The sequence below is a fragment of the Gossypium hirsutum genome, chromosome A11 (genome assembly GCF_007990345.1).
Source record: "Gossypium hirsutum isolate 1008001.06 chromosome A11, Gossypium_hirsutum_v2.1, whole genome shotgun sequence".
Taxonomy (NCBI): Eukaryota; Viridiplantae; Streptophyta; class Magnoliopsida; order Malvales; family Malvaceae; genus Gossypium; species Gossypium hirsutum.
Window position 1 is genome coordinate 89,597,611 of NC_053434.1, and position 26,622 is coordinate 89,624,232.

A 26,622-nucleotide genomic window follows, 5' to 3' on the forward strand; every position below is an offset into this window, starting at 1 on the left:
TGATACTTGGCAGGATATCCACCAAAGGTTCTGGATGGTTAAAGGACGTAGAGCATTTTTCATTTGTTTTTCTGGGAGGATTATGGGGTTTGATAATGATATGCCTTTGTCAATTAATTTAGATGTTCTTTTTTCTTTATAACATCAAAGAGGATACAGGCCTCTCTAAGGGGTTGAGCCCTTAAAACATAAGCCTACACCCAATCCAACAAACTTTGGAAGGAGGCCCGACCCTTTAGCACTGTTCGAAAAGTTGGAGGAAATGCCAGTGGAAGAAGGAATGTGAAATGGCTTCATCCCTTTGCTTAAACAGTTGTGCTGCTGTCCCAGGGGCTGCAAAACAAATTCTTTCCTCACTAATACTACTACACAAATTCCCTTCTTCTCTTGGCCACAAATATTGCATTTCCAAAACTTCTGCTTCCCTTTCAGTTCCCATTACAGATAAAAAGGAGATTAGGAGTACTGATCTGGTGGCTCTCGAGTATGCCGACCTTAACCTCACTGACAAGATTTCTCAGGTCCCCTCCATCCTCAACTTTTATCTTTTCATCATAATGGGTCATCAAGTTTTTCTTTTAATCATAATTTTTTCTTCTTTTTATGATAACGGTGGGTTCCCCTCCCCCCTTTATTCGGTTGCAGGAGTTGGGTCATGTAAGAATTAGGCAACATGTCAACCCTCTCAGTTCATCTTTCTCCGTGAGTTATTTATGAACTTTTGGGTTTCTTCTTATTGCTTTCTTGCAATGCAGTAGTGAACAGGTTATTTTCATTATCTCTTGTGTTAGATAAAAGAAGTAATGCTTTTGTCTTACTGGCTTCGTTTTTTCATGCTTCTGGGTAGGTGCCAGCACCTGTACCTAATTGGGATGAAGCCTTCAAGGATCCAACATTGCCACTTATGGTGGATATTGGAAGTGGTAAGTGGTAACCTCTCTATCCATTCAAAATATCTGCTAACTGATGCTATGCTATCCTTTTAATAACTCTTTTAGATCATGGAGAACTATGAAGAAATATTCCATTTATTATCCAATTAATGACGAGAACCCTTTTATCCTATGTTACCCATGTTCTTTCAATGTGATTTAAGGGTCCTTTGAGGGTTATATCTCCATATCCATGTTCGGATATGCATCCGACATAGGTGCTTAAAGAAAAATGATTTGTCAAAACAACATAAATTTTATCTATGCAGAGTCTGGGATAGGAAGTGGCTGTTTCTTTTATCTCCTGATTTTAAATCCTTGAGAACCTGAACCATCACCAAGATACTGGGATCCTTGTATAATAGATGAGCTTTTGCATTTTAATCCTCAAATGTTGATTGACAACATTGAAAAGCTACAGGAATTTTTAACCTGTAAATTGTTTACATTATCCAATAATGTATACCATTATGATATTGAGCAGGTAGGTTAAAGTTGGGGAAGAGTACCCAGTACTGTAGAGGCCTGGTGCCATGTTCCTTTAGCTATTTATTGTTTTCTGACTGGAGTTTTTCGAGCTTCAATATGGTGTCAATGGTTCAAACAGTTGCCTTTCATTCACATTCTTTTTTATCCAGTCGTCTTTGATAAGTATCTTTCTTTGATCGTCTTTGATAAGAATGTTAATGGTTAAAATTTTTTTTCATATCGTTCCTTATGTCTGCTGAAATTGGCTTCACAACTTAGTTATTAGCATTGTTGTCATAGGTATCTTACTTTTTGTTCACGGTAAAGCATGGACAAGTACTGATAAATCTAACAGCAGGAAAAAACATTTCTCAGGAAGTGGCAGATTTCTCTTATGGCTTGCGAAACAAAACCCTGATTCACAAAATTATTTGGGACTGGAAATACGAGCAAAAGTATGAGATAGAACTCCTCGGACTAGTGCTAATTTACTCTATAATTGTTTTGATTGAGTACATTTACATTTATCTGCTCTTCTTTCAGTGTTGGAGTTATGATAGATTGCCATATTGGTGGTTCATTTAATGTTAATAAAAAAATTTTGTTGGTCCTGCAGCTGGTTAAACGTGCTGAGTTTTGGGTAAAGGAGCTGGCTCTTAGTAACATGTAAGGCTTTTGAAACTTGTTTTTATTAAAAAACAGTATTATTGGGGATTTGATCATGTAAGCTTTTATTGCAGACATTTCATGTTCGCAAATGCTGCAGTTTCGTTCAAACAGTTAGCATCCACTTACCCTGGACCTTTGGCGCTTGTTTCAATATTGGTGAGTGTGCTTCTGCCCCTGGATCATTCCTTTTAATTTGGTAGGTTAAATGACAATACTTATGTGCTGTATGCAGTGCCCGGATCCTCATTTCAAGAAACGACATCATAAAAGAAGGGTTGTACAGACGCCTTTAGTCAATTCCATCTTAACCAGATTGATGCCTGAAGGAAAGGTATGCTCTTCCATTCACTTAGAATGATAATCAGCTTTTTCTTTGTGGCATGTAAATAGCATAACCTGTTTTAGACACTGTAAATCTATTTCTCAAACTTTCCTGTTTTATGTTGGGTCCTATGAATCTGATCTCAGGCTTTTTCAGTTAGCATTTTGAGGCTGCCAATTTCTGTTATGGTTACTGCTTATTCTAAATTATAAAGTAAATATCATGTGCAGTATGCCTTGATGGATCACCATTTGCTTGGACTATGGCATCGGAAATAGAACAAAAACGGATTGATGTAATTTATTGGGGCATTTAAGAATAGTCTTCGCTATATCAGTTCATAGAGATGTATATGGCTATATGCATGAATTGTTAGAAGGCACAGCCCAAAGAAAGATATCAGCAAGTGGGTTGTGAGCTGCGCAGGCACAAAAGTTTCTATTCCTCTGCATTTGCTTCCAAGTCTGCTAATTCTTATTACACAATTACATTTTAAAACTACACAAATCCACTTATCTCCTAAGAAGTCCATTTGGTAGCTTGGTGGGAGGGGTTTTGGCTACGTCTATCAAATAGAGCTTAAATCATCTACGTATATTCAAGCTCTAAAATGTTCTAATATAAGATTTATCACTGTATTTGGACAGGTTTTTATACAATCTGATGTCGTAGACGTTGCCGAAGACATGAGAAAGCAGTTTGATGAAGAGTCGGGTGTACTTCAACACATTGACACGGTTGACCCTAGCGTGTTATGTGACAATGAGGGATGGTTACTGAACAACCCAATGGGTATCAGGACGGAAAGAGAAATCCATGCTGAATTCGAAGGTGCGAAAATTTACCGGAGGTTGTACCAGAAAAGAAAAGGGTACTAGATTGAGGCCGTATGAATCTCATAGTGACATGAGAATACAGAGGCAACTTAAAAGGCTGAAAAAAGAATGGAGTGTGCATTGTAGGAATTTTGGTACTGCCTTGAGAGAATACATTTTGGAAGGTTATATTTTCATACTTAAATCCGTAAAATCGATATAAAAGGAAGGTCTTTTATTGACACGTTGAAGTGGCATGTAGTTTTTCCATTTTTTTTTCCTTGACATTACAAGACAATGATCAAATTTTAAATTTAGTTTTTAGACTATGTTGAAACTTGATATTTAATTTATATTTTTTAAAATTTTTTTATATTATTTAATCTTTTTATTTTTATAATGTTATTAGTTAGTTTAAATAATTCATATTATTTATCATTTAAATATAAATTTTAATGTTAATTCCTCTTAAGAATATTATAACAATAGAAAATAATTTTCTATTATGATGAGTTTGAATTAGTGTTTTTAAGAAAAATTAATCTTAATTTATATTTTGAATGTTATTTTTATTATTATATAATTTTTTTAAAATTTTGAAGAGTCACACTAAAGAAGTTAATAGGAATTTAATGATGGTAATGAATTGACCTAATTTTAAAAATTTAAAAAAAACTTAAATTTTTAAAATTAAAAATAAATAGATAAAATTTTAAATAAACGGAATATATAAAAACTTAAAATATATATTAAAATTTAAATGTTTACTGCATAAAATAAAATATGTATTGAAATGTGATGAAGTAAATAATAGTATGAAAATCAGGAGATGATGGCTTGAATTGACACTTTCAAAACAATGATGAAGTAAATAATAGTATGAAAATCAGGAGATGATGGCTTGAATTGACACTTTCAAAACAATCTTTTTCTACTTGGACGTAAAATGGAGAGAAAATCTTATATATATTCCCCATTTCTAATTCAGTATTGAAGCAGATTCCCAACAAACCACCTGCAACCATCTTTATTTCACAACATCCAATCTTCAATTATATAATAAACGAATACAACCAAAAAATTGAGAGGAAAAGCATGTGCCCACTATCAACGACTATTCGTCAATGTGCTTTGAGAAAATTATAAATTTAATATTAAACAAAAGATTTCATTTAATAAATATTAATTCAGTAAATAATAAAAATTAATTTATTCTAATTTAATCTTATTTAATTCTTTTCAATAATATCCTTTAATAGTCTACCAACTAAATTGATAAAGTTTATATAATAGAGGGACGTGTAGGGTGCATTTGCCAAAAAGAAAGTGAATATTCGTTAATGTGTAAGAGAAAAATCAAAGAAATAATATGAAAAGAAAAGAAAAGAAAAGCAACCGCGTCTTTTATATATATATATCACTTTTTTACATAAAAGCAACCGCGTTGAAGAAACGCAAAGCCAATCACGTCACCATTCAACAATAAATGGGATTTTAAAATTTAAATGATAATATCTTCATCTTTTTCCTATAAATATTGGGTAGAACAATTATGATAGGTAACTCATCCTCAAACATCCCCCGCCCCTAAAAAATCTCACTCATATAATTTAAATTCGAAGAATCTGCTACACCAAAGGTAAATCACAAAACCCATTTCTCTTCCTTACATCTTTTCTTTCCTTTTCAACAATTGCATCTTTTGCTTTCGATCCCAAATTCTGGGTTTCCTCTTCTGTCCATCAGTCAATTCATGTAAGCTTTCCCTTTCTTATTTTTGGTGTTTCTTTGATCTTTAATTTCCATATTTTTTCCCGATTTTACTAATTTAAATTTTTTTAATCTTTGTATTTTCTATGGATTTCTTTTTGTTTTAATTATTTTTGACATAAAATAACTTGAATTGGTTTTAAAAAAGTTGGTGCTTGCGGTGTTTAATCACTTTCTTCTTGTTTGTTTGTATTGTAAGTATATTCATGTGGTATTCTAATGTCGTGTCAAATTTCATTTGTTAGTTTGCAACATGGTTCTTGATCTGATACTATGATACTTTCTAACTTTTTTTTTTACTGTATAGAATCTGATCAAGTTAATCACGTTAGTTAATATCAGACTGAGTAGCACAATTAGATCATTAATTCATTGTTAATGGAACTGGAAAACTCGTCTCTTTCTCATAAACGGTTCTTAAGTTTACAATACATTGTAGATTATGAAGCTTGAATGCTGTTGAATCTTATTGATATTCACAATTATAATAAAACATTAGGCAAGCTCTAATTAGTCTGCTAATTTTATAAAGTCTGTTAATATTATTCCTTTTCTTTTATTTTCTTTTGTTTGAATTGTGTTTTAGCTGACAATGCTTTGTTTCTTTGACTCATAACAGACTAGTTACTCGAATTCGTTAATTTTAAGTCGAAGAAAAATGGGAGGTGGTAGGGAAGGCGAATCAAGTGACAAAGGGCTGTTTTCTCATCTTGCTGGCTATGCCGCCGGACATTATCCTCCGCCTGGATCCTACCCTCCACAAGGATATCCTCCTCAAGGATATCCCCCACAAGGATACCCACCGGCTGGATATCCTCCACCAGCGGGATATCCTCCACATGGCGGATACCCACCTGCAGGGTATCCTCCTCATGGAGGATACCCTCATCCACCTCATGGTGGATATCCACCAGCTGGTTATCCTGGTATGCTCCATCACCCTTCATTATGGGTCCTCTGCCTGCTGTTACATTTGCCTCGTATATCAATGAGTTGACATGAATGGTAAAATTTTACAGGACACGGTTCGCATGGACCTGGGATGGGAGGATTATTAGCCGGTGCTGGGGCTGCGGCTGCTGCTCTTTACGGGGCTCACCATTTGTCACATGGAGCTCATCATCTTGCACATGGGGGATACTATGGCCATGGTCACGGAAAATTTAAACATGGGAAATTTAAGCACGGGAAATTTGGGAAGCGGTGGAAGCATGGCATGTTTGGTAAACATAAGGCCAAGTTCTTTGGCAGGAAGTGGAAGTAAATAGTCCCGTCTCCCATGTCCCATACGAATCTTATCATACTAGTATGCTCTTTTAACAGTTACTGACATGGTTGCCCTCTAATAAACATGGATTTGTTTCGCTTGTTATTTGTGACTGGCATGCTAATATTATCACAGTGCGTATATATGTGCTGTTGGTTTTATATATATTGGAAATGGAGTTGCTATGTGTGTGTCATATATTGTATATATGATTATGTTCATTTTTTGTTACTCATGTGTGAAGAGTAACCGGTGATCACATTAACCCAATGTATTAACCAGTCCAGTTGATTGCCTGATTGATGAGAAATTGAAAATAGCCAGGCCATTTGATGGGTGCAGCTGGACATTAGTAGCTAATATGAACCAATGTGTCTTTTTATCTTTTCTTTCTATTTTAGGTGCTGACTCGACTGTTATTCTTTGTCAATTGCTGCACTTGAAATTCTTTACTCTGAAATCAGATTTTCTTTTTTATTGTAAATTTGAAGAGTTAGTTTGTGGTGGATGGTAACTTTATCTTCACCTTCACTGATTTGAAATTTCTTTTTAACACATAATGTTTATTTGGAGTAGTTTTATGTACGGAGATGATTCTATTATATATAAAATTTAATAAAAAAGATATAAAAATTGTTGGGTCTAAACCAACAAAGTTAACCACCACTGTCGGAAGGGTAGTGTATTAAAGGAAGGGTTAATCATAAGACCCTGCATGCATGAACATATGGGCTTTCATTAAGGCGGGATTTCTTTTTACTTGCTCAAATAAATAAAATTAATTTTATATATGTACAATGGACTGGCAAATTAAATTAATAAGGTTTTTAATGAGTTGAATCAGTTTATACAATATTATTTGCTTATGTTTGATACTCAATATTTATAATTACTTAATCTAATTAAGTAAGTAACTCTTCTATTTCTTTTTATAATTTGATATATATATATGTATATATTCATTAAGTTGTTAAATGCAAACAATTAATCAGTAGTTGGAGATTTTAAAAATTTTCATGTATTTACAAATGATGAAAAACAAGTAGAGAGGAAGAATTTGAACTCTATCCTAACTCATACTTCAAACTATTCATACACAACAGAATTCTAAAGAAAAGGGTAACTCCTCCAAAGTGGCATCGATTGAAGCTCCTCATATAAAAAAGAAAAAAAAATTGAAGATGTCTTACTAGGTGCATATGAAGTATACTATGGATGATACAGAGATGGGTGCTACTACAGTTGGTCAATTTGATGCAGCAAAGCGAATGAATTCGACTTGCAAACTTTTGTTAGACGAAGTTATGGTGAAAGGAGTTGCAAGTACAAAAAATTTGGAAATGTAAGCATTACAACAATACTGCATACCCTCAAAAAATATTATCTTTGTTGCAATGCTTACACTCCAAACTTTTCCTCCTCCTCAATTTCTTACATTTGGAACATCTTTCATCTGCAACTCAAATCCATCTACTTTGCAACACCGATCTTTGAATCGCCTGCATCAAGATTTTTAACATCATGAGTACTCTTCATGTACGGGTAATACAATAACATCTTCAGTTTCTTGAGTCCTTTTTTTTTGCCAAAAGCTATGGAAGTGTTTTGATATTTTATTTTATTTTTTTTAAGCAAAAGATGATTGATTGTCTTGACAGTGAAAGAACTAAGCAAATATAAGACTTAATTTATGTTTAGATAATAATGTTTAAATTTTAAAATTTAGATAATAAATTTCAATTTTAATATTTTAGATAATAAATTATAAATTAATTTAATATTTAAATTCTAAAGTTTTGGATGATAAAATTTTAATTTTAAAAATTTGCGTATAAATAATAATATTTAAATCAATTTAAGATTCGAAATTTAAAATAAAAAATATTTTTAGAGCATAATTATTTTATTTCTATTTTTTGAATATTTCTTGTAAAGAGAATTATTTTATCATTATATTTTTTAAAACTTAATTATTTTCATTTATAAATTTCTATAATTTATCTTTAGTAAAACAATTTTAAAATTTTTAGAGCACAATTATTTTAACATATAATAAATTTTATCATTGCATTTATAAAAAGTTTGATTCTTTTATCAATGCATTTATACAATTTAATTATTTTGTTTATAAATTGTATAATATTAATTAAATAGATATATAATAAAATTTTTAAAATATGTATTATATTCTAATAAATTGTATTATACTCCTATTAAAGATCCGAAGATTACTACCCCTATTAAATTATTTTCCAAACAAATAGCAATTTGCATTCTCATTTTCGTTCCTCAAACCCCGTTTTAAGTTGTTGCAATTTTCTAGGGAGATGTTTCAACATAATAATTTCATTCAAATTCTGTCAGCAATCATAATTTTTTATATTTGTGCTCTGAAAACATATTTTATTTTATGATCATAGTTACATAATTCATTGTAAAAAAGTTAATTTTTTTATGCAATAGTTAAATGAGTAATTTATTACTCTTTTTTACTAGATTTGTAGATTTTTTCATATTTAAAAGTCTTACTTTTTAATTTTTTTTATAAATTCCCATAAAATTTTAGTTTTTTATTTTTATTTTTAAATATTTGTTGACATTGTAGCACCCCTTACATAGTTCGACGACAGACGTAGATAAATGATGTTATGTTGACGTTTTTTTTGTTTATACAAATTTTCCTTTGTTTTTTTTTCTTTTTAAAGAAAATCAATTTTGCAACTTAATAAAATCCTTTAAAACTTTTATAAAGATTTGAATACATTTAAAATAATTTTGAATCATTTTCTAGATGTTTGGACATGTCTAATACATAAAATGAGGTTTCGGGGACTTAAAATGACCAAAAAATACAATTTGCACAGGTGTAATAGAGTAAGTCCTAAGACTTGGCCTTCATACTTTACCTTTCTGGCTATTGACTTGCAAGTCTCGATATGAGGAGGGTCTAGTCTTAAGACTTAATGCAGTGAACCTCAAAATTGATTCAAAAACACTTCAAATCATCCCCAAACATAATCACATTAGACCAATAAGTTTCAAATCATTTTAAAACCATTTCAAAGCTCATTTAAACACAATTTCAATCCATACTCATGTTCAAATCACTTTAAGCACATAAAATCAATTTTAAAATATCAATATTATTTCAATTAACATATGACAACACAAGCCAATGTATTTACAAACACATATACTAGCCTAAGCCTTTATTTACATGCCAATACACTATCATAAGCTAATACAATATCAAAGGCTTTACACTCTTTAGATCTTGTACAATGATGCAATTCTCACAAGATACGACCTCAAGCTTCTCAAAAAAGTCTGTCACCTACGTGTTTAAACAACTAATGCGTAAAACTCAAAGAGCTTAGTAAGTATACTAAGATTTCCTACCTTACCTTATTCTATAACAACCCGTTTTCAATGGTTCCAGAAATGGTGGTTTCGAAATCTCGTTTTTCGATAATCAAGTCAGTAAATATTATTATTTAAATTTAAGAGTATAAATTAGTGTTATATTGAATCTTGGTATAATAATTTTATTGAACCGATAATTAATTTTGGTACAAGGATTAAATTGTAAAACTTAATTGTTATAGATTTTTTTTCAGTTGAAAGGCTTTAAAAGTGAAAGTACAAGGGTTTAAGTGGAAATTAATCACTATTTAAGTATAGTGGACGATTTATGAATGATTTATTAATAAAGTATATGCTATTTTAATATCAAAATTAATGCTATTTTAATATCAAAATTAAGTTAAAATGTATTAAAACATAAAAATAAAGTTAATGACCACTTTCATTCATCATTTTCAACCCTTCACCATTGTTTCTCCATTGAAGAGAAAGTTAGAGCTTTTGGCCAAGCTTTTCTTCAAAATTGGTAAGCCGTTTTTAATCAGTTTCTTGTAATTTTTATATTTTTGGAATCCTAAGAGTTTGATTTAGCTAGCCTAGGGACTATTTTGAGAAATTGTTAAAGTTTTGAAATGTTTTTATTGATGATTTTTGAGGTTTTTAATGGTAAATGGTTGCATCTAAAGCTTAGATGTTAAATAGGACCAATTTGTAAAGTATTTTTTTTAGTTTTGAGTTTAGGGATGAAATTGCAATTATATTGAATTTGACATCAAGTTTCTATAATTTTTAGTTCTAGATGGTTATAAGAGGATAGAATTGAAATTGTATTGAAAAAATTGGGCTTAAATATAAAACATATGATAGTTTTGATTTTAGGGATTAAATTGAATAAAATGTAAAAGTTTGAAGAAATTTTATAAAATATTAATTAAGGGGTCATATGCATATATTTAGACATTTGGAGTTGATAATTGAATTAAATTATTATATAGATCAAGAAACGGATCAATTGATCGATAAACGCGAAAAAAGAAAAACTGCAGAATAATCCTTAGTGTCATGTTTGTTATCGTTTTTGGTTAGGTAAGTTTGTATGAGGTTTATTTCGATTAATATTTGTTTATTTTTGTATTATATATATGTTCTTGTGTGATTGAGCTGTAATAAATGAGGAGTTTGATATTGAAGGATTAAATTGTGAAATAAAGTTTAGTTGATAAATATAAGTGAATATGTGACTGCAAATGGTGATGTTATACGTATTTGAAGATGATCAAGGATTTAAATAGAACGAATGTGAAATTAAGGCTTGTGTGAACTTGGTGAATGATTAAGATACAAATGACATATCATTAGGGTTTAAAATGGAATAGGTACTTTGTACCAATGTTTATATTGTATCAGGTACTATGTATCAGTGTTGGATACCTTACCGATAGCTAAGATCATGAATGTGCTGTAAATTCTCCATAGCTCATGTGAGCAGCATTGAGTAAAGGTTAATTGTAACACCTTAGGCTCAACTCGATCATCGGGTTGGGGTACTAAATGATACAAAGACTTGAATAACGGCTAACATGTTTGAATCAAATCTTATTTTATTCTTGACTATTTAATATACACATTAAACCATACCACCATATATGTCTTTCAAATTTATTTTTTTACAACCTTATTTAAAATTTTGAATTTAAAACTTTAAAATTTCATGACCCAACTAAACCCCCGAGGCGTAGCCTCTAGGAGTGCCCCTCTATATGCAAGTTACGACTACCGCTTTATTTTTCCTCAATTGGTGGAGTCTACCTCGATCCTCTCCCATAGCCTCTAATTTAATCATTAACCCTGCAGCCAAAGCAATACAATCGTAAGTTCCAATAAACTTAGTGAGATTCGATAAAATAGGCTAACAATTATATTTCAAATTTCTAAAAGACAAAGATTTAAAGCAGAGAATTTAAACCCCATATACTATTAGTCTTCTATAGATTTCACCTATGGGATCAATGTTTCCCCCTTTTCCCCGCGAGTTATTGTTGCGGAATCATTCTCTGTCTAAGAAATACACGTATTCTTTTATTGTAACAGTCTTCTAGCGATACATGTTAGATTCCTAATCAACCCAACTTTCTTGTTTTCCTCACGAACTTGGATGCAAATTCCAATGTCTATCATTGGTGTCTTCGGTTTACTTCCTAAAGTTTCAGGTTATTAACCTCCAGTGTTTATGGATGGACAACCCGTCTCAGGTTAGTCATTGGCGACTTCCTTCTTCTATTAACCTGAGTGACTAAACCTTCGTGTCGGCTTTGGTGGACTTAGCCCCTCTGGCTAACCTTTATCTGTAGACCCTTAGGTTCCCTCAATCATTTATTCATCATTCACTTCTAGGTTATTTGCCAAATATCTACAAACTTGCACTTGCAGGCTCCCTATAACTTGACCCTGCAAATCCTCTTTAAGAGGTTTATCTGCCACCTCAGTCTTTTCTACCTTTTCACCTTATTCTTACGTGTTGGGGAATCTTTGTTCTGCATTATTTTACGCACTTTCTTCGACCAAATTGTACCTTAATCTCCATTAACTTGTCCTGTTAGCTTTTGAATTCATCCCTTTTAGGCGGCCCGTAACTAATGCCATGGTCGAGCTACAATCTTACACTTGAAATCCCATATTTTGTGTCCTAGAGGACATTTCCGTGTTTATTGTCCCAGTGGACTACCCGTGTTTACTATCCCAACGGACTATACTAGTTGCCATAGCCAAGCTATAGTCTTGCATGTTAGACCTCTTTAGAGGTGTCGCCCTCTAGGACCTTACCATTATTATAGTGTCGCCCCATAGAGCCTGTTAATCACCATCCCGGTGTTGCTCTATGAAACCTAACAACCGTCATCACAGTGTCATCCCAAAGGACCTAATTCTCATTTTACCTTGTGTTTGCATTTAGCAACACTATTTGGCGATATCTTAATGAAATTCTAATTTCCCTATTCCTCCGCCCATTCCTTAATTTCACTATTTCTAACCTTGATGCTCGAACATTGCAGTGTCCCCTCCACAAGGCCTAGAGCTTCACATATTATGATTTGCACACAGCAACACCAAATAATGATATCTAAAAAAATCACCTGCTTTTGACTGTAGATTTTACAGCATAACTCGCAGTTGGAATCTGCTTTTGGCTGTCGATATACAACGAAATAGATAAATGTAAATAAACTATCAGACTTCCTCCGATGACATCGCCCCATCCCATGCAATGCAATACAACATATTTAATACATATCACATTTGATAGCATTTAATGTACTAACATACGGAAAATCAGTAGCAAAAATCATGTGTTCCATGCATTCAGATTAACAGTAACATAAGGCATGTCCTTCATACAATTGCAAGTGTATAGATACAATAGTCATATATATTATTCATAATTCATGCAATGATATTTAAATATGATATCAATTTTATCAAGTAAGACATGTATTTTTATTAAGTTTCATATTACCAGGGACTTAATTGCACAAAATTAAACATTAAAACAATTCTAATTTCAATCAGGGACTAAGCTACACAAATCTTAAAGATTATGGGTCAAAACTATTAATTTTGAGTTATAGGGGACACAAAGCCATGTGACCGAACTATGTAAGAGCCCTGGACTATGTGGATGATGTACACGACCTTATGAAAGATTATAGCCATGTGGCATTCGTAAAATCAACCTACGGGGGAGACACGATAGTATGGCTAGGCTGTGTAGAAAGGTTCAAGCCATGTGCAATTTGAACTCCTAGGGTTTCAAGGTGGACATGGTCATGTGAGAGGGTCGTATGGCCCACGCGCTTGTGTGGTTGGCTATGTGGCCTTACTTTAGACTCGGTTTTGCCCCGATTTACTAGTAAAAGAACACGCACCTATCACCGGGGTCTTGAACGATGATCCTCATGTCCAAATCTGATCCAGGATACCTATAAAGAGTCTTTCAACAGACAAATAAGCAAGAATTAATAATGGTTTTCAAGAAAAGTCAAGATTTCAAGAGATATCGACAAGATTCGTAAAAGATTGTTTAATTGATCTTGAAATTAACGTGAACAAAAATTCTACAGACATTTTGAGATCTAAATGTCAGAATTGAAATGTTCTTGCCAATTCTTGGCAACGTTAGAGACGAGATTCGATGGTATTACGTTAAATCGATAAGAAGAACAGTTGAATAGAGATCAATTTCGGGTTCAAGATTAAAATAAAATTTTTAGCAATGAAAGAAAAACATTTGCAAAGGAGAAGATGAAAAAGAAAAGGGAAAGAATTAGGGAAAAAAAGTAAAATTTTAGTTCAATTGGAAAAAGAAAACTAGAGTTCTATTTTGATTTGGATAAGAGATTAAATACCTAGGGATTTCAAAATTTGAGAGACTAAATGGTAAAATACCCTTTTGTCGAAAATTAAAAAAAAATAAAAATGGAGGATGAGTTTGGCATGATTTGAACCTAAGAAATAAGAGAAGGAATGAAAAGGCTTAGCCATTTAGGTTGCTACTCATTCTGAACATGTTTTTACTCCATTTAATATATATTTTATGGGAATTCTCATTCTAGTTTGCTGAAAAATTAAGATAAAGAAATGAGAGAGAAGTGAATTGAACCTTAGATCTTTAGGGAATATACTAAGTTCTTAACCATTAAGACTAAAACTCATTTTTGGTTAATTATTACTTCTAACCCTATATATTTGGGGTGTTATATGCTGAGAGTCTAATACGTAACTACTTTAAGTTTGAAATTCGTCACAAGGCTCCTCGTCATGCCATCGCCTCTGTTTTGCCTCTGTTTTGAACGTTGTCGAGTTGTTGTGTAACACCCCTTACCCAACATGGTCACTGGACCCGAGCAAAGAGATGCTATAGTAATATTATACAATCGATAACTACTTACTAAACTAATGTAAACACCCCCAGGGGTTCCACAACTACGAACCAAGATCCATTAGAGCTCCCAAAAGGCCCCATGACTCGAGTGCGCACTAGGCAACTCCAAGAAGCTTTAACAGCTTTATTGGCATGAATTTGGGATGAATCAAAGCCCCTTGTTGATGAAGAAGCTGGGAACAAACTCTTTAAAGACTCATTGAGCCCTTGTGCAAGCCGAATTTAGCACCTTACCAGCTACCCGAGCTCAACTCAGCTCCAATCAACTCACTTGAGCTTATTTCAGATCATACGAGCTCAATTTAGTTTCTTTTCAGCTCATTTCTTTTTCCATTTCAATAAACAAAGTTTTAACTTTATTTTAACTCAATTTGCTACAGCTCAAGTCGAATTCCCTAGCTCAAATCAGTTCATTGATAGTTTATGTTTATTTGAGCTAGCCGAATTTAATATGCTAGTTAGTTTTAATTTAATGTGTCCAAATTGGTTAATTGTTATTTAAGTTGTTTAGTTGCTATTTAATTATGTCTAAATAAATATATATTTTAATTAATTGTGTTCATTTCCCTTGTAGGTTCAGCCGAATATGGAAGAACATTTAAGACTAGGTGCATGCACGGTTTTATTCAATGAATGGGAAGATTCACGCACGACCAAGTTCAAGGCTAAAGAGGGTTCATGAACGGTTTGCTACATGCATTTCAAGCTGATGGTTGGCTTCCCAAAATACTTATTCGGCCAAGAAGTAGCTACCTAATTAATTCTCAAGTTACATTCATGGATGAAGTTTAATGAAGATGCATGGACAGCAAGTTACAACGAATGGGAGAATGCATCCATATCTTGATACATGAATTGTTTCCTGACCAATTGACTCCCCTAGGTGTCTATTCAGCCAAGAGGCACTTCTTGAATGCTCCATTCATTCCATGGCCAAATTTAGACAAGCCAATAAGCTGCCATTCATTCATCATCCTTCAAATGGTTTTTCCTTAATCATGAAGCTGCCCATTGGAGTTATATTCAGCTAAATGTAGACTTGACCTTATTAATGATTTGTTCTAGAATTTTCTAGTGCATTCCTAGCCGAATTACTTAGCCTTTAAGCTAGTTATTTTTTCCATTCAGCTATCACATGCTAGGCTATAAATAGTTTGTTTATTTCTTCGTAAAAGGGACTTTTGACAATTTTATTAATGAAACTCTGTTTCTGTGAGGTTGCTTCCTCTCATATCTCGTACAAGTTTTGAAGACTTATCTAATTGTGCTAGTGGCGTCTACCGAGCTTGTTTGAACTTATCACTATCTCTGGTGTGGCGTTCACTTATCCTACTATTCCATCTTTTCACCTTAACAATATAAGACCTAGGGTGACACTTTTTAGTGTTGAATCACTCCTGACGTTAAGTTCAATATTCCATCTCCACCTTTTGTTATTTCTTTCTTGTTATCTCCAAAACCAAACCAACTACTCAACACCCATCTTTGCTTCCCTTAGCCGAACCTATCACCATACACTTACCCCTTTTTGAATCCCATTTGCTTCTAACAAGCCTATTAAGCCTATATTTCTAATCAAGGCCCTCTTGCGAACGACTCTTCTCAAAGATGATAGGGCACCTTTTGAATTCGACTCCATCACCCAAGCCGGATCACATCATAAATGATACTTACTTATTGATAATTGATATTCTATATAATCCAACATATTAAAATTTTAAACTCTAAAAGTATCTAATTGTAAAATCCAAGCTTAGAGAATAAGATAGATTTACAAAATTTCTAAAGTTTTAATGAAAATATTGAAAATCCGTAATTGGTATCAATATTGAAACGATACCTTTCTAAAAATCGATACCAAAATTGTATATTATTTTCTTTACAAAACAATGGTATCAATACTTATTTTAGGGTATCGACATTTTATGAAAAAGTATCGATACTCAAATAAAAATTGATACCATTTGATATTCTGTTTGTTTTAAAACTATTCATATGGTCAAGTATCGATACTAATTGCCAAAGTATTGATACCTAGGTTCAAAATGATAACAACTCGTCTTTAAAAGTTCATTTTATACCAAATTTTCCTATCACACAAAAGGCATTTTTATGCCTATTCAGTCATAAAAAAAATTCTAACCAATGTGCCCTCATTGACACCACAATTCAATAATCAAATCAATATCATACAAGCCTAAAATGCTTACTAAGATCACATACAATTTCCTCATTCAAATATACCATTCAAGCTTACTTCAACCATAAATCAACCATCCAAAAGTAGCACACAACCAAATAACAATATATATATATTTATATATTTACCTACTAATCAGTATAAGCCAAACATCAAAGCCATAAATACATAAATGTCAAAATCTATGCAATACCAACAACATTCAAATATGTCAACTACCATAAGTAATTATTATCCAACATAACAACATTTCACCTATTACATGCCATATTACCAAAATGAATATTCAAAAACTACTTAAGATTTTCCGGATAATGTGATTCTTTAAGTTGATCCGATCGCTCCTTTCCTCAAAAGACATATTTACAGGAAAACAACAGAAAAGTCACAAGTAAGCTTACTTAAGCTTAGTAAGTTCTATGGATTAAAAACAATTAACTTACCGAATAAATTTATCTATAACATAATACATAAAAGTCATAAATCATAATCCTGTCAACCATAACCAAATCATGGGTGAGTTTTAAACTTAATTACAAATGGAACAATCCAATCAATTACATTATACCAGTAAAAATAAACCCGATGAACGTTATGACGGACCCGTATACACAGTTAACCATCAAAACACACTACAACGCTCAATGAGCTGACCATCTAAAAACACACTTGGGCACTAAGTGCCAAGCCCGTAGGCTAACATCCCTCCGAAACACACCTCCGCACTGAGTGCCAAGTCCGAAGGCTTTACATCCACCCCGAACCACACCTGAATCACTGTAATATAACGCGATGTTCGCAACAAATGCTGAACTTTGGTAAATTCAGTAAACAATAATTAAAAAAAATCATCATTTCAACATCAATCAATCCCGTACAGAGCACGATATAACCTATTAGCATGTTAATCGTATCCTATCCTATGTTCATCGGTTCACTTATTTAATTCATAACAACATTCAATATGATTTCCATCTCAAATCAACCTACTTGCTACGACTCATCATTTTCAAATCATTTAGCAATTCCAATTCGTAAATAATTAAATGTTTAAATTATACTAAAATAAAACCGTACGAACTTAGCAGGGTTAAACTGCAAAAACAACAAAAGTCCAAGGACTAATCAATAACCTTCCCTTTTCCTTGATTATCAACTTGATCTTGATCTGTAATATGATTTATTTCAATTATTAGCTTAAATTTCACATCCTATTCAACTTAATGCATCTAATTTCTTATTTACAATATTTACACATTAGCCTTAAACTTTACATTTTACTCAATTTGGTCCCAAAGACCAAAACATGATTATTTCTAAAATTAACCCTTTTTCCCATAGAACCAAATTTTAACCACTCCAAACCAGCCCCTACTCTCAAGAAAGCCTAATAATTTTTAACGTTCTATTTATTTAATCCCTAATCTTAAAAACCACTCAAAACTTACTTTACAAAATAGCTAAAATTCATCATTTAACTTCAACCCAAAATGTAGACATCAATAAACATCAAAAACATCAATGGACATTTTTCTAAACTTCATCAATTTCATAAATTAGTCCCTATACTAGATAAATACCATTTCAACTAACTCAAAAACATACAAATCATGAAAAAATAAACTAAAATACACTTACAGCAACCAAGAATAGCACAAACCGAAGCTCCCAAGTCTTCCAACAATGGTTTTTCGGCAAAATAAAGAAAAAAGAAGACAATGACCACTTTCACTTTTCTTTTGTTTTATCTAATATATTTCATTACTTTAACATTATTTTTTTAATAATAATTTCTTAAGAAAATCTTAGCTTATTAAACTTTTACTGTCCATTAAAACTAAAATGACTTAATTGCCATTTAGAACCATTCAATCATTCCATAAAGACAATTTAAACCAAATCACTAATATCTCTTGACTTTTGCATATTTTATGGTTTAGTCCTTTTTAAATAATTAACTAACTAAATGATAAAATTTCTTAACTAAAATTTAACATGACATTAATTATTTTGTAAATATTAAATAATCAATATTTACGGGTTGATACATCAAAATTGTGGCCCAAAAACTGCAGTTTCTGACACCATTAGAAAATGAGCTGTTACATGTTATGATATCGTGTGATTCCTCGTCGCAATGTCGTCTCTACTTTAACTCTGATTTGATCGAAAAATGTGAAACACACACCACACAAGATTGCAGTTATTTCATAAATATTATAAGTCCAATTCTTAACTCTTCTTATACCAATGGAATCTTAACATAAAACTCTTATTTGATAACCTTGTAATTATCATATTAATTCACATAAGTTCCACTTAACATATTTTATCCAAGTCACTTTAACATTTACTGTCATTGATACAATCCTTTTTTATTTATATACCTTTTATTAATATTCATGTTTATAGTCAGTAAACTTTAATAAAATAAGATCCAGATACTTACAGATTTTTATCCAAGCACATCCGTATACATATTGCACTTAAAGCGTGTTCCATTCAAACACAATCAAGTTGCACCACATACATGCTATGTCTTAAAAGTATCATATCATATTTCCAACACACAACATGGACCCATGTACAAGTGCATGACTAATCCTTATTCGCATATTAATGTATCCTAACTAATGTACTATGTTTATTAGAGCAAATCCTTTATACACATAAAAATCTCATAGCATATCCCATATATAATCAAAATCACATATTCACATTCATAATCACAAATTGATTTCCTTTCAAATTATCAAACTAATTTCATACTATCATTCATCAATTGATTCTTTTCCAAGTTTCCTCAATATTTCATTATATATGTCCTCAAAATAATTACTAGTCATTAAATTGAAAATTTTATGATAATACAAATATGATATATATAACAAAATATGTCACATCATTAAATGTCGACGTCAACTATCACATCATTATTTCTCTATATCAATCGTCGCGTCATCACTTAACAAACGTTAAGAAATTTAATATAAAATATAATATTAAGAACTTAATTAATTCCTAGTTTTTGATTAAAAATTCAGTTAGGTGCTCAATTAATTTTTCATTTTATGAGGACTTCTTTTACCATCTAACTTCTTTTTGTGTATGTAATTTTAAGTTTTAGGTAAACGAAATGTTATAAATAAAACAAAAACATTACAAAATTAAAAATGATATAAACAGAAAATGAACATGCTATATATATAAAAATAAAAATTATAACATATGGATTTATACATAAAATATAATATTAAAATTACAATATTCTCTTTTTTTTTCATTGAATTTCCTTTTTTTTTTAAATATACAAGTGTGGCATTTGAAAAAAGCATGTCAACGGTGCCTAGCCATAAATATATATAGTGATAGTTGTTTTGTGATTTATAGATATGAAAAAAGAAATACAACCAAAACTTAATATTATTTTGGTGAAAGTGATATTAGAAGTAGAAAATGGATTTGTGATTTTCAATTTGATATTAGAAAATTGATTTCATTTTTATCCACTATATTATGTAATTCCTTGTACTTTTTCTCACCTTATCCACTTTGAATAATATATTGAATTTCTTGTGGGACAAGCGAACAAGGGGCGTGGGTGACTTAAAACACCAAATATTTGTTCTTATTTTAAATTTCCCTCACATGATATTGACTTTTACTTGGTTTCCCTTTGTATGGACAATATAGGTTGCCTCAAACTCATATTTGATTAATGCTTCTATGGTGGATATAAAAATGGAAAATTATTTTATTGTTACAGAGGTTTCAAAATTTCACACCTCACATGTAATGTCAAATAGGTGACACAGATTTTTCTTATGTGTATTAAAATAAGTGAAAATTTTCATTTACACTATATAAATGTTGAAATCCAATCATTATTTAAAATATAATTTTGAAAAATAAATTATAAAATACATATTTTTAGTATTATAAAAGGAATAGATTCTAAATTTAGATAGATTTAATACATGTAAAATGAATTTTAATTTAGGGTAATTGTATGTATGAAATTTTAATTGTGGTTTAAATATATACATGAAATTTTAATTTTAATTTTAATTGTATATATTTAAAAAATAAATGCAACAATTTGTTTTTATATTGGAAAGAATGGTTGTTTGTATATACAATATGTAAACTTAACATGGTGTTATATAGATAATTATGTTAGTAATTTGTGAAATTTGAATTAAATTAAAATTCTTTAAGTATTTAATTTTTAGTTGTTTTATTTCGTATAAATAAAAAAAGGCATAACATCATATTAATACTCAATTTTTTTTATTAAAAAAATATTAAATAATTTATTTGATTTGAACAAAGAAGTAGAACTGCCACAATCTTGGTAGATAGAAAATACAGGGATTGGAAAAGATTTTAAAATTTTAAAAGGGGAATCTTAAAAATTAAGAAATGAAAAACAAATAGAGTCAAAGTCCACAAAATCAACATATTACGATTTCTTAAGGTTTTCCAATTGCCCCTTTTCCCTTTTAATTAAATTTTCTAGGGTTTGATCTTAAGAGTTATCAACAACAACAACAAACCACCTACTACATGTGAGAGTGGTTTGGGCCCCAATTCCCTCCTGTTTGCACATGCAATGGAGCTCTCCATTTTACTTGAGTTTTATTCCATAATTTTTGGAAATAATTCTACAACACACTTATAAATATAATGGCTTAACCTATTATTTAGGGTTTGAATTTGGTACTTATTCTCATATAAATTTTTTTGTTTAAGTTAATAGCTGAACTTGACAATTGTTTCACATTTGGATCTAAACTTTTTCTTATATAAATTAATCTTTAAATTTAAAAATTATTCTTATATTGGACCTGAATTTTATGTTGATCTAACTTTTTTAAGCAAATATCAGTAATTGATATGGACAAAAAACAATTTAGGTCTCAATGTGAGAATAATTGTCAAGTTAATTAATTACCTTAGACAAAAAAAAATTCAGACTCTAATATGAGAACAATTGCTAAGTTTAAAAACTAATTTGAAGGGAAAAACAAGTTTAAGCTCTAATACCAGAACATTTGCTAAGTTTAAATACTAACTAAGGCGAAAAAAAATTAAACTCTAACATAGAATAATTACTAAATTTTAATCCCAAATAATACATCAACCAAATAAAATTAAAACTCCATGAGATAAAAATAAAAATAATACAAATACAATTTAAAATTTATAAAAATACATGAAATCTTTAAATATATATATAATACACGTAAAAGTTTACAAATATATCAAAATCAAAGTTAACACAAATATTTGTTGTAACATGCATGCGTGTTGGTTGACAACGCGATTGGAGACTTATGCAAAGCCATGCTTGAGATTCACCCTCCAAACTACCTTAAATTAGGGGATGTAAAAAGCAGTCTTTAAACAATTTATTTTGTTTTCACATGAAAGATTCTTTAATAATGGGTTAAATTTGGAATTTACTATATTCTCCTCTTGCAATTGCGTCACACATGAGGCTATGCACATTTAAGCTTTTACATTTTGTTATTTACGTCTTGTTATTTCTCTCTTTTCTTTTTATTTTTTATTTTTTTTATAAATTATTTTTTGTAGTCACTCAATTATATTCGTATTTTTTCAATCATTCAATTATAAAGAAGAAAATTTTTAAATGGCCATTCAACTAATCAGGTTCTTTTTTTGTCCTTTTCCGTCAAGTACCGTTAAATTTTTTACAGGAGGGTGATGTCGATATTTTAAAAATTGGTATAATAAATTTAACTATCAACTTTTACATATTGTCTCAATATAGTCATAATTTTAAAAATTAACTCTCAAAATTTACATATTTAAAAAATAAAAAAACATATAAATAAATAAATATCTAAAAAAACTAAAAAAATCATTAAAAATTGTAAATATAATTTTTTTTATAAAAATCAAAATTCAGAACTCGATACTCGGTTCGAGATATAATCGAGCTACTCAAGCTTTATTAAGCTTTTTTACTAATTTAATACTCAAGCTTGACCCTATAGTAAAACTTAGGGTTAATAGTATATATTAAAGGTAATAACATAATTTAATAATATAAAAATATATAAAGTTTGATAAGGCTCGCGAGCCGTTCAAGTATAGTATTACTAAGCTCAAATTTAGCTCGACCAATAGTTTGAGCTCGACTCAATAATTACCGGATCAAATTCGAATTCTTTTCGAGTCAAACTTGAATAGCTTGCAAACACCATTGTCTCAATCTACCCCTAAGTGGATGAGAGAGAGAGAGAGAGTTGTGTAAGAATGTAAAGTGAGCTTTGATTTGCTAAAAGTGGTAATATGAGCTATGTGTGGCTTGGGGATTAGATTACTAGTTTAGTCTAAGGGCCTATTTGGATGAGCGGTGCATTTACTTGTTATTAGTATAAAAATAATGATAGTGGTGAAATTAGATACTGTAGCGATATTGTAGCGTGCGACAAAAAGAAAGCTAAACGAATTGCAATAGAGGTAAACGCCCATCCAAAGGGGCCTTAAGGCTTTTAAAATCCAATTGGTGGTTGAACCGGTTAAGCTATTGGTTTGTTGATTCAACCAGTTTGATCGATTCGACCAGTTCATCTAATTTGATTAAATAAATTATTAAAAATAAATAAAAATAAAATTTTCGTTTAATCGGTCCGTACCAGTTCTTGAATCAACCAATCTAATACTTTTCTCTAAATAAATACTTCGACCAATTTTCAATTCAACCGATCTGATATAATTCAAAGTTTCTCCCATGTGTTTTTTCTTTTTTTATTTTAGAAATTTCTATAATTCCTTGTATTATTGATTGCCTTTTTTGGATTATATTTTCCACCCAAAGAAACAAAACCTGGCACTTAATTTGGCTCCAAAGAAAAGAAGAATTGAATAACAACTTAAAAGAAGAAATTGGTTTGCGCCATTCCTCTTAAGTTTTTATATAAAATTTTATAATAACTTTCTAATTTTTTTATTTTTTAGATTTTCTAAAATTGTTTAAATATTTAAAATTTTCAAATTTTTTAAAATATAAAAAAATTATATATTTTAATATGCTTGTTGACCTGACCTATATATTGAGATTATGCCAAGTTTCATAAACTCATCGGTTGTTAAAAAGTCATATCATTACATTCCAACATTGTATCTAAAAAAAAATAAAATAAAATAAAAAATATTATAGGGACTAGATTAAATTAATCTGAATAATTTAGTCTTTATATTATTAAAAAGAATTAAATAAGTTCAAATTATATAGAGAATTAATATTTATTATATAATTTTTTTTGAAAATTATTATTATTTTAATTGTAGTTCAATTCCAAACAAAAAATATTTTATTTACAAAATCATAAAAAACTTTAAAGATATTAACTCTGTTAAATAATAAATGTTAACTATATTCCAATTTGACTTTATCTAATTCTTTTTAATGGTATAATGACTAAGGCTGTGTTTGTTTACCTGTAAAATATTTTACAGAAAACATTTTCATTCTTTTCCGCTGTTTGTTTGGTGGAAAATGACTTCCTATGGTAAAATCATTTCAAAAACACAGGAAAAAAGCCCTTTATTTTAGGAAAACGTCTTACCATTTTCATTTGGTAAGACATTTTCCAAAAATTTTCTCCTCACCTGCAAACGAATCCCCTTCATTCCCACCCCGATTTAATGCTTGCCGCCAACCAACAATAGTTTTCAGCACCAATCTCTGGTGTGGATCTTTGATTTACCCTTTTTCACCTTTCGTTGTCAAAATCCGCACTGCACCAGTTGGCGATGGCATTCATCTTCATCTCTCGAAGGTAAGAAAGACTGAAACTTTCATGGATAGTTTATTGGAAAAAAAATGAAAGAAAAAAAACCAACCTAGAAGGCAGAAGAGGCCGTCCCAAAAATGAATCCTTTGGGAAACTGGCTCTGCTAATATTCTGTGAAGACCCAACCTGGATTCCCAAAGTTAGTAACAATGTAATAATTGGCAAAGAACTGGCCTTTAGCACCAAGTCTTTAATTCGACTATTACAGAAAATTGATATGAGAAAGAGTGAGAGAGAGATATATACCTTTTTCTAAGTATAATGTTTTCTTTTTCGCTAAGTTTTTCTTTGATGAACTGAATTTATGGCACAAGCACTTGTAAATATGATAAGCAACCCTGTCAATTCAACTATTCCAATTGCAGCAGAGGTTTTCAAGAAGGCAAGGACATATGATGAAAAAAAGCTGTTTGGCGTCACTACCCTTGATGTAATTAGGGCTAAGACTTTCTACGCTGAGAAGGAAAAAGTAAACGTTGCAGGTTTGTTCAATTCTATGCTTAACAAAGGCCTCTTATAACAACCTCATTTCCTAGAATATACTGCTATAAAGGGGGAGAACAAAGGAAATAACTAGTTCACCTCTCTTCAATCACACTTTTTTTTAGAATTGCTGTTTCTGAAGAATAAACGAAATTCTTAATTGAGGTAGCCCAGAAATCAAGTGTTTAAGTAGATTTCTTTTCTCCTTTATGAAAATCTTTTTTGTCCAAAAAGAAAGAGGTTGTTAAGAAAAAAAGAGAATTTAATCGTTGATTTTAGCATAAGTTTACGTTTGTTTGTTGGTCTGTAGATGTATTTTGATTCAATTGAATAATAGTGTTTAATTTTGTGTCCTAGGTAATCACTCCCCTTTTTCATATGTTTTTGGATTAAATTTTATACCAAACATGTCAGCTTGTTTTTCATGGCCTAATTTGCAAATTCAAACAGAGAAGTTAAGGAAAAAGATAATGAAAAAAGGAGGGTTATTTGTCATTCCACTTCAATTAAATGTTACTAGGTCTAGATATTCATATACATGGATGAGTTTAGTTCAAGAAAATGGATGGCATGTATTGCTTGATGCAACTGCATTAGGTGTTAAAGAAATGGAGACTTTAATGCTTTCATTGTTTGACCTTGATTTCCATATTTGTTAATTTTTAAGAGTTTTTTGTGAAAACCCATCAGAGTTTTGCTGCTTGTTTATCAAGAAATCCATTGGTTTATCTGTTTTGAAATGTTCAACCACTAATGTTAGGATCGTGAGCCTTGTTCCACCATTGAAGCTTGAAGCACCCAAAGGAAAGGCACCATTGTAGATTCAAGAACCAGCAACACCTTACAATGCAAGGCCTTGGACCATGCAGATTCATTAGGTCTTGTACTAATAAAAGTAGCAGAACAAGGACCTTGATTAACTAGTTGGTCAATGCATTGATGAGTCTCCAACATCCACATTCAAAAACTAGAATCCATGCTGTCACAATCTATGGTCCAAAAGTAATGTTTGATCGAGGTCCAATAGTGGCTTTCAATGTATTTGATTGGAAAGGGGAAAGGATTGATCCTGCATTAGTGCAAAAATTGACTAATAGGAACAATATTTCATTGTGCATTGGGTGTTTACAACACATTTAGTTCAGTGTTAAACATAAATAAATGAAGGAAAAAGATGAGTTTCAGCTTGGGATAGATGTTACTGCTACAATTGGGTTCCTTACTAGTCTTGAAGACATTTATAAGCTTTGGGTATTTGTTTCAAGGTTCTTGGATGCTGATTTTTTAGAGAAAGAGAAATGAAGATATAAAGCTATTAATAAAAAAACAATTGAAATTTAGTCCAAGAACTTGTTAATTCTTTCCTTCTTTGTATATTATTGTCTGGTATGAACTTTAGTCCAAAAATTATGATCAGGTATCAAAATTTGTAATATTAATTGTGGTTTATCTGAAAAAGTGTTTGACGTTTATCTGAAAAAGTGTAAATAGACTTTGGTTGTTTTCAATTTATGACGGTTAATATTTTAGCTTAATAATTGAGTATTATTATATATTAAATTTGA

General features: G+C 30.9%; 2 protein-coding genes and 1 long non-coding RNA gene across 4 annotated transcripts; all 3 read left to right on the plus strand.

Annotated features, from left to right (window-relative positions):
* The first annotated feature begins 20 nt into the window (after nt 1-20).
* On the plus strand, nt 21-3,530 carry LOC107956832 (tRNA (guanine-N(7)-)-methyltransferase). The gene is made up of 8 exons (XM_016892339.2): nt 21-521; nt 646-702; nt 848-923; nt 1,776-1,855; nt 2,017-2,066; nt 2,141-2,225; nt 2,302-2,400; nt 3,039-3,530. The coding sequence occupies exons 1-8, from the start codon at nt 288-290 to the stop codon at nt 3,267-3,269; spliced, it is 912 nt and encodes a 303-aa protein (XP_016747828.2). The 5' UTR covers nt 21-287; the 3' UTR covers nt 3,270-3,530.
* Nucleotides 3,531-4,605: 1,075 nt separating this feature from the next.
* LOC107891059 (glycine-rich protein A3) lies at nt 4,606-6,408 on the plus strand. 2 transcript variants are annotated; one of them, XM_016815706.2, is made up of 3 exons: nt 4,606-4,845; nt 5,596-5,902; nt 5,996-6,408. In XM_016815706.2, exons 2-3 carry the CDS (start codon nt 5,635-5,637, stop codon nt 6,238-6,240), a joined length of 513 nt encoding a protein of 170 aa, XP_016671195.1. In that variant the 5' UTR covers nt 4,606-4,845; nt 5,596-5,634; the 3' UTR covers nt 6,241-6,408. The 2 variants fall into 2 exon arrangements, with proteins under 2 accessions (XP_016671195.1, XP_016671206.1); XM_016815717.2 differs by having other exon boundaries at nt 4,725-4,961.
* A 17,912-nt stretch (nt 6,409-24,320) lies between these two features.
* On the plus strand, nt 24,321-26,529 carry LOC107891070 (uncharacterized). Its single transcript, XR_005905200.1, has 3 exons — nt 24,321-24,559; nt 24,940-25,056; nt 25,818-26,529. It is a non-coding gene; the product is annotated as an uncharacterized lncRNA (long non-coding RNA).
* The last annotated feature ends 93 nt before the right edge of the window (nt 26,530-26,622 follow it).